We start from the raw sequence: 10,611 nt of genomic DNA, 5'->3' as shown, positions 1-10,611 counted from the left end.
GTGGTAAGAATTTACAGTTGTCTGTGTGCTTTTATGCATTTCCTGGAAGTAAATTTAAAAACAACAACAAAAACAAGGTGCACATGCAGCTAATTAACTGGCATAACAGAATCAACAAATTAGACAAATACAAAAGAGACCACCTACTGGTATGAATGTATTAACAGCTAATTGATGCTCAGATGTTAACAAAGTCTGCAACTCCGTCAGCTCCAGCCTGCATGGCCACTGGGAGTTGCAAGGTCTGGAGGGCCACAGATTACCCACGCCTGACTTTACAGCATGGAAAGTAAATTAAAAATCAAATAAAGCAAAGGAAAATGTTTTGTGATCATCTCCACATACAGGGCTTTCCCCCCAGATCGAATTCTCTGGAACTCAGTTCCGGCACCCATCGGATGGGTGCAATTGCTGTTCTAAGAGAACAAGGGAGGTGTTCATGGTGAGTTCCAACACTTCTTTTCTTAAAAAGAAAAGAAAAGAAAAAGCACTGCCCACATATGTTTTTGGTTAATATATCACAACATCTTGAACATCCATTGAGGCCCAGTTTTTGCAGAGCCTTGGGAAGCTGCACTCCCTGCACAGACTCCTTGCCACCCCCCCCCCAGTGCCTACCATGGCCAGAGACCACAGTGGTTATCCTGCAGCCGCCACCTTCCTTCTCATGAGGGGGCTCTCTGGGAGCTAGGTAAGGAGACCTGCCAGTGATACAGGGTTGGGCAACTGCCAGCCTCCTTTGCATTGACACTTGAGAAGCAACTTATCTAGCCACCATGAGCCACCAGTACCACAAAGTAAGCCCCTTCATTCGTATGCACAAGGGGGAGCCTAATGGCTGCAGAGGCGCTAGTGTTGGGGAGCCCAAGTGGCGACAGGGGCTGCTGGTGTGTGTATGTGTGTCAAGCAAGGCCCAGTGGACCAGTGAGAGTACATGGGCTCTGGCAAATGCCTCCGTCAGCTGGGTGCTGATGCTGGGCCTGCTTCCATCCATCCATCCATCCATCCATCCATCCATCCATCCATTCATCCATCTCAATCAGAAAGGTAGCAGACAGTGGTACAATAGAATTCTCAATAGTTCACCATGTGTTCAGATCAACATCTTGAAGGAGTTTTAGAAAACATTTCAAAACTCCCACCTGCTCCCCCAAACCACTTAGAAACACATGCAGCTATCTACTGCAGAATGACTTGTGGGCAGGTGGTATGTGGGGGGCGGGGCGCCCCTCACAGTGGAAACAAAAATATTAGATTTGGCTATTTGAATCTGTCCAAAGTAATGGCAATCCATGGTGCTATTCTAGGTTAGATCCCATACATTTGCTTCAAGCACTCTCAGAGTTAAGGAAAGGTCACAGAAACCTGCATCCCTTTTGCTGTTCTTGGCTGCAAGGCAGAGAGGCAGGCAGAGAGGCAGGCAGGCAGGCACGCACACACACACACACACACACACACACACACACACACGGAATCAAGGCCAAGCAGTTTATACATGGAACAGACTCTAGAGAAATGACTGTTCGATCAATTAAGCAGCTTAAAATGTCAACAGAAAAGAAAAGCAACCGAAAAAGGAAGCAGAAAACAGTTCTCAGCATCTATACAGCACATTGATTTCTAGAGGCAGAGGAATGCCAATTGAGAGTCGTTCCACCTGACCAGGGAGACCAGTTTTCTCTTGGGTTAAAGGAGATCTCTGCAGGCCGTGACTGGGATGCTGCAAAAGAGGCAGTCGGTTGATGGCAGGAATAGGTAGAGGCTGCGTAAAGGCCCAATTTGAGAATGTGTGGCGTTGTCCATGCACAATAGGTTAAGGGAGGGATCATCAATTTGCCCTGAGGGAAGAGCCACAGCTTGCTAGCACAGCCCCTGCTTTGCACACAGAAAGCCCTAGGCTCTATTCCTGCCTAGGAATGTACCCTGGAGAGCTGCAGCTAGACTGGCCAGCTGTTTGGTTCAGCATAAGGCAGCTCCCTGTGTTATTCTTCTATCATATCTGCATAAACATCACCTCCTACATGATGTTGGTGTTCTTTACCAAAACCAGGCTCAGCCATGCAAGCTGCTGAGCTCACCCACTCCTTCAATCTGCACCAGTCAAAAGCGAGTAACAAGTTCAGGCCACTCAGGATCCTGTTTTTGAGAAGTCACCTGATGATTTAAGAGTAAATGTTCATTATCCATATCCTGATCATATAGGATACGTTCTCTCTTTAGTATTTTTGGCAAAGTTTTGTATGGGGCCTTTCCCCTCACACACCTGATAATGAAATGTCCATGTAGGTAGCAAAATTGGGGAGAAGCGGGGAGGTCCTATCTTGTTAAAAATAACTCCTGGTTTAACAGCTCCCTTCACTGAAAACACAAAAAAATGATAATCTACAACAGAACAAGCATTTACTGTATTGTCACAGTCTTTGCTTTTAATAGAATATTTTGCACTGTTTTAATTGGGGACGCCTATTATGTAAATGCCTTGTGGTCAAGAGATAATGCAAAGTTATTTTTACTCATCATTTGCGCTTTTTACGTTCCTCCATTCAGAGAGCTGTCCATTTATTCCCACTTTCTGCTTGTTGTTACCCAATCAGCTTCTGATCCCATAAATATGGTTTCACACTGAGCATATCCTTTTAGGTGGTATTAAAGGGAAGCCTCTGCAAATCAAATCCCCAACCCCATCCAGGTCTTTCAGTGTGAACAAGCTAGTGTGGCATAGTGGTTAGAGTGGACAACTAGAACAGGGGTAGGCAACCTAAGACCCGTGGGCTGGATGCGGCCCAATCACCTTCTCAATCCGGCCCACGGACAGTCCGGGAATCAGTGTGTTTTTACATGAGTAGAATGTATCCTTTTGTTTAAAATGCATCTCTGGGTTATTTGTGGGGCATAGGAATTCGTTCATTCCCCCCCCCCAAAAAAATAGTCTGGCCCACCACATGGTCTGAGGAACGGTGAACCAGCCCACAGCTGAAAAAGGTTGCTGACCCCTGAACTAGAACCTGGGAGGGCAGGGTTCACATCCTGACTCAGTCCTGAAGCTTATACTAAGTGACTTGGGGCCAGTCACATGCACTCAGCCTAACAGGGTTGTTTCCAGGGTAAAATGGGGAATAAATGTGTGTGTCACCTTGTACTCCATGAAGAAAACGTAAGAGATAAATGCAATAAATATAAATAAGAAAAGGGGCCGAACACACTAAGTGCTAACTATTGTCTCCATATTGCCTACAAAAACCTGAGTGGTTTTCTCTAGCCACCTGAGATCTTGGAAGAGATGAGAGTCAACCCAGAGGCCCCTTTGGTCCACAGTTCAGTCTCTTTGGACTAAGTGTAATGACTAAGAAACAGTCCTGTTCCTATTCATATCCTGCCCAACATCTCCCAAACTAATACATAGCCTAAAAATCTAGCCAAGCTGCTTTTCATGAGCCAAAAGTCAAAAGTTAACATGTAAGCTACTTAGTATTTGACAACAATTCTGCTGTTTGGTCCCAGAGATGATGTCTGGTTTTTGTTTGTGGATTTTCTTACTGAAATGTCACAAAATAGTGATCTCGAAAGCTTGCACACTATTTTTAAACATTTTGATTGTCTGAAATAAGATATTGTCCTACTGTGGATATTGGAGTTTTCTCTTTACTTTTTCTTTCTGTGTTATCAAGTTCTGGGAGGAACCTTTCCCAGGTCTAATTGAGATAATACAATGATGGTTTGAAAGGAAAGCACTCATAATTCCTAGTATTTGTATACTGTAATCTTGATAAACTAAACTGCACTTTAAAATGCTTTTAGATAACCCATCAATCATGATTCCATCAGATTGAAAGGCAGGGTAAAACATGCCATGTGCTATATCTGGAATACAGTGCTATTGTTCATTTAAACATAGTGTTTTCGTTCTCAACTTTGCATCAGTTTATTAAGTGCAGGCATATCCAACAGGTTGATTGTGATCTACTGGTCGATCGTGGGATGTTCCTGGTCAATCCTGGTCGATCCTAGGACCCCTTGTGATCTCCACCCTAAAAAAAGCTCAACAATTTTGGCTCCTTAAAAGCTCAACAACTCTGGGTAGATCACTGCCAGTTTTTTTTATACTGTGAGTAGATTGCAGTCTCTTATGAGTTGGATGTGCCTGTTATAGTGTAATGAATGAAGTGACCTTTCATTTCTTAAGCCCATTGTCAGCTGATTCCAGCATGTCTGTTGTTATGTACTGAGTTGAATAGGATCCAAACTGCAGCAGTCTGATTGGTCCTAGAACAATGCAGCAGTATGATTGGTTGGCAGAAACCACCCAATCATGCTCCAGATATAAGTGAATCCACAACCTCATTGGCTTACAGTAGAATTCCAGAATTAGCCAATCATGTGCAGCCCATTGTGTAAATAATGTATATAAAGCAGATACTTTGAGGGGACTTTCATTCATTCCTCCTCACCACTATGAACTGAATAAAGAGCATGAAATCACTTTGCGACTCTGAATATATTTCATCTGTCTACCATGTTTCTTAGCCCAGCCACATCCTGCTTGCATTGCTTCTTGGTAGTATATCCTAGAAGGTTTGATGAGATTCCAGAGAGCAGGATTAGGTAGACAGGAGAAAAGCTTAAGATATAGACGGAACTTGGCTATTGAAAAGAGCAAGGAGAGAAAGTGCCCTACAGACTAAGACAATGCATATTCATTCAGGAACAAGTTTACAGAAGATTGTTAATGCTCATAGCCTCTAGCCTCACTATTTTGCAGGAAAGTGATGGGGAAATGCACTGAAGATTGTGGGATTAATGAATGATTAAGAAGAAGATCGGGACGCAGGTGGCGCTGGGGGTTAAAGCCTCAGCGCCTAGGACTTGCCGATCGAAAGGTCGGCGGTTCGAATCCCTGCGGCGGGGTGCGCTCCCGCTGCTCGGTCCCAGCGCCTGCCAACCTAGCCTGCCAAACCTCTGGGTGCAAGTAGATAAATAGGGACCGCTTACCAGCGGGAAGGTAAACGGCGTTTCCGTGTGCGGCTCTGGCTCGCCAGATGCAGCTTGTCACGCTGGCCACGTGACCCGGAAGTGTCTTCGGACAGCGCTGGCCCCTGGCCTCTTAAGTGAGATGGGCGCACAACCCCAGAGTCTGTCAAGACTGGCCCGTACGGGCAGGGGTACCTTTACCTTGACCTTTAAGAAAAAGATCAGGAGGGGTGCTCAATAAAGACAGGATATAACCTAACCTGGTAAAATATCCCAAAACAGCATGCAAATGTTTGAGTTCTCCCAAGCTCTTATTGTCTGTCTTTGTGAACTGTCAGAGAAGAAAACAGGCTTTAAGTTGTAATATTGTTATATTGTGAGCAATATAAAAGGAAAACCTTGCAACAGAGAGCATATTTAGACACATCTTCAGTATCTGAACATCATAACACTATAAGAACACCTTGTGGAAACTGAATTTAACAAACAAACAAACCCAGAAGTGCAAAGTTTGAGAACCTGCCCCCACTCCTGATTTGCAGATGAGGCAACGATCTTGAATTGCTAGTTTGGCTGAGTAGACATTGGAGGTTTTTTAAGCATAGATTGGATGGCCATCTGTCATGGATGCTCAAGTTGAGATTCCTGCATTGCAGAGGGTTGGACTAGATGACCCTTGGGGATGCCGTCCAACTCCATGATTCTATGACAGCCTTCTCCAAGGTGTTTTGGAAGGGCAAGGTGTTTGGTGCCCTCGAGCCAATGCACAGGGGCAATAGGGTTTGTAGACCAAAAAGAGATGGAGGGCACCACGTTGGAGAAGGTTGTCAGTGTCTGATCTCTGGTCATTCCCAGCAAGAAATAATAAACTTTTGAGACAAAAGCAAAGATATTCAGATATAAGGTGCACGGCGTTTGGATTTGTTGCTGTTTGTGCACATGCGAGAGAATAAAGCGCCTGCATCCTTCCACAAGTGCACACGGTTTTGCACTTCTACCTGGCCGCCCCAGACTACGCCAGCATCCCTCCCCAGCCTTAACCATCTTGGAGCATCCTTTGTTGCCTTCTCATTAGAGTATCGGCTTGCATCTGTTGGGAAGGTACCAACCCTCGCTAAGGGGAGGCCGCAATACCATTGCAATTCGCCTTGCAACAGAACGAGCCCCAACACGCAGGAAACGGGAGAGTTTCCTTCCCGAAGCTAGAAAAGCCACAGTGCTCTTCCATAAGCTGCACTCAAAGCCTACGATGTTTGCAGGAGGTGAAAGGACATTCGCCTTCCTTCTTTGCTCCCCCCCTCGCCTCGCCGCGGCATCGGCCGGGTCCGCTCCCCAGGTGGATGTTTGCACGTTGGCGTGGAGATGAACGCCGCTCACAGCCGAGCCTCGACTTCGCCGCCGCCTCCTGAAGCCGAGGATTGGACGGAGGGAGAAGTGCCGGGCTCCGATTGGGCCCGGCGGGTCTGTCTGTCTGGCTGCCCCGTTTCAGCCTCGGTTGCATCACAGCGTGGGGATGCTGCTCTCTTTGAGCCGAGCCAGAGCAGCGGCGGTGGCGAAGAGGCGATGGTGGTGCCGCCAGAGCATCGCTGCAAGCCGCGCGCGCAGGACGGGCGTAGTAATAGCAGCAGCAGCCGCAGCCGCTGCTTTGCAGCCGTGAGGAGGACAATGTAAAGCGCGGGCCGAGGAGCCAGTGCAATGCAATAGCAGCCCCGGAGCCAGGAGGCGGCGGGGAGAAGGAGGCGGAGGGGGAGAAACTCCGCGCTGCTGCTGCTGCTCCTCCCTCCCTCCCTCCTCCCTCCATTCATTGCCTGCCGTGCACGGATTATCACATTGGGGAGAGGATTCTGGGCAGCTGGGCAGCCCGGCGGGAAGGAGGGAGGTCTCGGCGAGCGAGCGAGCGACCCGCCAGCCCCGCGGCTCCGGGCGACGTCGACCCGCCGCCTCCCCTCGCGGTCGCCGGGAGCCTCCCCGATGGCTCCCCGCCGCTGCCTGGATGCCTTTGTCCCTCGCCGCCGGGACCTGGCGGGAGGCGGCTGGGCTCCGCTCCGGGGAGAGCGCTAGGAGCCCCCTCCCCGCATCTCCGCCGGGCGCCTCTGCGCGTCCTCCTCAGCGCCACAGCGAAGTTTTCGCGCCAGCCGCGAGGCGCCGAAGTTGCAGGTGAGGGGCGGGCGCCCCGCGGGGAGCGGGCGTAGCTGTGAGGGGAGCGGCGCTGGGGGCGAAATGAGCAGCGGCGAGCGGCTGAGCCGGCGGCCGGGTTAGGCGCGCACTCCTCCTGCGCCGCCGCCGCCGCCGCCGCTTTCCCTTCGCGGCCCGGGCGCCCCTCGCTCACCCCCCGGGGGCAGGCAGACCCCCCCGGGAATGCTGCCTGGAGGATGCTGTGGTTCCCGGTGAAGAAGATCCGGAAGCAGTTCAAGCTGCTGCTGCTCCTGGTGCTCCTCACCTTCGCCGTGTGGTTCACCTACCTGCACATCAGCCTGGTGCGCCAAGGCAAGGCGCTGCGCCTGCACTTCGCCTACGGCAGAGGTAAGCAAGCGGCGGGGCCCCTTTTTATCCCCCCTGCCTACCCCGGAGTGAGGGCCTTCCCCACCTCAAAGGGGATCTTCTTTAGCCTTTGTTCAGTTACTCCCAAATCAATCGTTTGCTTTCCTTCTTTCCCCTCCCCTTACTTAGTTTTGAATCAAAGCGAAGTATAATAATCTCGCCCGTGCAGCCCCCTCCAGAGACCGCAACTCTTGTGCCCTGGAATACTTTATCTGGAATAGTTACCACCAAGACCCACTTTAAATACTGACACTTGATGATAAGTTAGGATTCCTGCTCCACTGACCTGGAGAGGAGGAAAGACTGTGATATAAGTGATTTAGGATATGTACTCTTTGCTCATTAGGAGCAAGGCCATTGCCTCATTTTTGCACTTTGTAGGTAGAGTGCCAACTCTCAAAAGTCCTTTCATATACTGGTATTTGCTATATATTTCGCCTTCCAGTGTCTTCCCCAACCCTGGTGCTGTTCATAACTTTTAAAGGAGTGCATGTGAACACACTAGTATTAGGAATAAATAAATAAATAAATAAAAAGCTGTGGCTATTTGAATTGATCTCGGTTCAGGGAGAACAGCCGAGCTCTTGCCTTTGCCAAACCCTTGATCTCTTAAGGTGCTTACACTCTCCCAATTTGCAGAATGCTCCCCCTTTGGCTGGAGAATTGGTATTGGAAACTCTGTAGTTCTGTGCATGTTTACTCTGAAAGAAGCCCCACTGTGTCCAAGGAGACTTACTCCCAAGTAAATGTATCAATTACAGATAGGTAGCCGTGTTGGTCTGCCATAGTCAAAACAAAACAAATTCCTTCCAGTAGCACCTTAAAGACCAACTAAGTCAGTTCTTGGTATGAGCTTTCGTGTGCATGCACACTTCTTCAGATACACTGAAACAGAAGTTTCCAGACCCTTCTATATAGTGAGAAGGTGGGGAGGGTACGAAAGCTCATACCAAGAACTGACTTAGTTGGTCTTTAAGGTGCTACTGGAAGGAATTTTTTTTGTTTTAAATGTATCAAGGATTGCCAAGACAAAGGCAGCAATCTTTGATTCAGAGAGGCATACAGAAGAGCCTCTGTGTGGTTAGCTGGGTTTCAAAGCTCAGGTCAGGCACTTGGCTGTAATTGCCAACAAACTGTCCAAACCCTCCAGGTCTTTAGTCTTTGTGGCAGAGTGTTTGTAGCAGCAACTCAATATTTCTTTAGAGCAAGACTGTGTGATCATTTCTGAATCCAGAGCACAGAGCTCCACTGTATATGTTGGGGGGGGGGGGGAGAATTCCAAAGCACATGGAAAATCCAGCTCTCTAAGCAGGTCAGTTGCTGAGTTTTGTGCAGGCTTGTTAAAAGAGCCCTCTACCAACCTAGCAACAGCTTTATCTTTATGCCGCTGGCGTGTTGTGAATGACCAAGGGGGCTGTGCTCTTGTAGGTATTGGAGAGGCAGGAGGGTAGAACACCTCCTGCAGTTATGGTTGTTCACTAGCACATGTGTTTGATGTCTAGCTACATGGAAGAAACAGCATGAAGATGAAAATTAAGGGAATGGGTTGGAGGCACTCCCCAGATTCAAGTTATTATTGAAATGTAGCTTTTGGTTCTTGACTGGGCCAGGACCCTCAGACTTGTGTATTTCCAGCTACAGGTATGAGTATAATATGCACATATCTTGCACAAACAGGAAATGATGTGGAGCCATAGCTGGCAGATACGAAGTTTCTAAAATCTTGTTCTGGAATTGATAAAAACAAGAAATTGACAGCTTTCAACTGTCCTTTGATTTGGTTAGATATTTAGAACCATTCTTTGGAAAATATGCCTTAAAACATATAACCTTTTTTATTTTTACTGTGAAATGGCATTTTTAAGCTAAGATGTGAAACCAAGAGGACCAGAAACATGCATTAATTTCTATAGTGAAAGCTAAGATAGTGATTTTTGCAGAGTCCCAGAGATTTTAATCAAAAACTGTGTTGCTTTACTGCATACCCTTGTGTGCCGATTTCAGTGGCACAACATTTTAAAAATCTTAACTGGCATTTAGTTGTGAGTCCTTTTTGCAATGGGAAAATTTGTGTAATCATGAAACCTGCTTCCAAAACAGAGGCTACAAAAGGGTTGGGTGTGGGCTATTGTCTGCATTCCAAGAGCAAAATAATTGCCACAGAAGAGAGTGGAACTAAATTTCAGAATATTTCAGGAAATCTGGTTCTGGTTTACAATTCCATTCAGTACTATATTTACTTTTAAAAAGCCAACTTTATACAAGAATGTGGGGTGTCTTCAAAATATGAATTTTGCTTTATTTTCTTTCACAAAGGGGAAATGTGACTTAATAGTACAGTATTGAATTTGGTTATCCTTCCCCTTTCACTAGTGATCACTTCCGATTTTGGTAGTTACTTCAGATTTACACCTCTGTGATAAAAAAATGTGAATTATCTGACCTTCCTGTTTCTAAAGGATCTTTTCAAGAACTACTAAAGGGCACTAATCTCTATCCCTAAAAAGGGTCACTACAATTACAGTACGAGCATCTTAAATGTGTTTAAAACAATCAAGGAATAAATCCTTGTATAAAGTTGTGTTAGTAATAAGTCAAACTTGCTGTTTTCTCAGTCCTAATATGAAATGACGATGTGTGAGTATTTCACAAAATTGCTTTACTTTTAGATGTTTGAGAATGATTGTACAGCAAAAATCATAGGTTGAAATACTGAGCCTATTTCAGAGGTGAAACTGCTGTTAGAGTTGTGCTGTACCTAAATTAATCACAAACCTTTTACTGAGCAGTCTAGTGGATGAATGAATTCTTATAGAGCATGTGCCTCTGTGTGTATTTTGGAGAACGTGCTGTTCATTTTTTAAAAAGTGGTTTCTTGATTAACCACTACCAAGAATTTGCGATCTTGATGTTGTAAGGTGCTTAAATGACTGCCGAATGATCCTCTACAAGAGAGAGGAGTAATATTTATTCTGTTATGGTGCTTTTCAATACTAATCCAATTATGACTACTAAATTATTATTTTTTTTAAAGTTGCATGGCGTTGGGCTATCATGGGCCATGCAGTGGTGGCCCAAATGCCTCATACGGCAGTAGCACAG

At 46.6% G+C, this 10,611-nt stretch overlaps 1 protein-coding gene across 1 annotated transcript in view; it reads left to right on the top strand.

The window, feature by feature from the left end:
* The first annotated feature begins 6,460 nt into the window (after positions 1-6,460).
* B4GALNT4 (beta-1,4-N-acetyl-galactosaminyltransferase 4) overlaps positions 6,461-10,611 on the top strand; it is a 165,628-nt gene continuing 161,477 nt past the window's right edge. The window contains exon 1 of the mRNA XM_083756136.1: positions 6,461-7,491. Within this exon, the coding sequence (XP_083612262.1) occupies positions 7,341-7,491 (151 nt within the window). The 5' untranslated portion in view covers positions 6,461-7,340. The remainder of the gene's footprint in view (positions 7,492-10,611) is intronic.

The sequence above is a fragment of the Podarcis gaigeae genome, assembly GCF_964106915.1.
Source record: "Podarcis gaigeae genome assembly, chromosome: 1".
In the NCBI taxonomy this organism is placed as follows: Eukaryota; Metazoa; Chordata; class Lepidosauria; order Squamata; family Lacertidae; genus Podarcis; species Podarcis gaigeae.
Note: the sequence above shows the minus strand (reverse complement) of the source record. Positions and strands in the feature narration are given on the sequence as shown.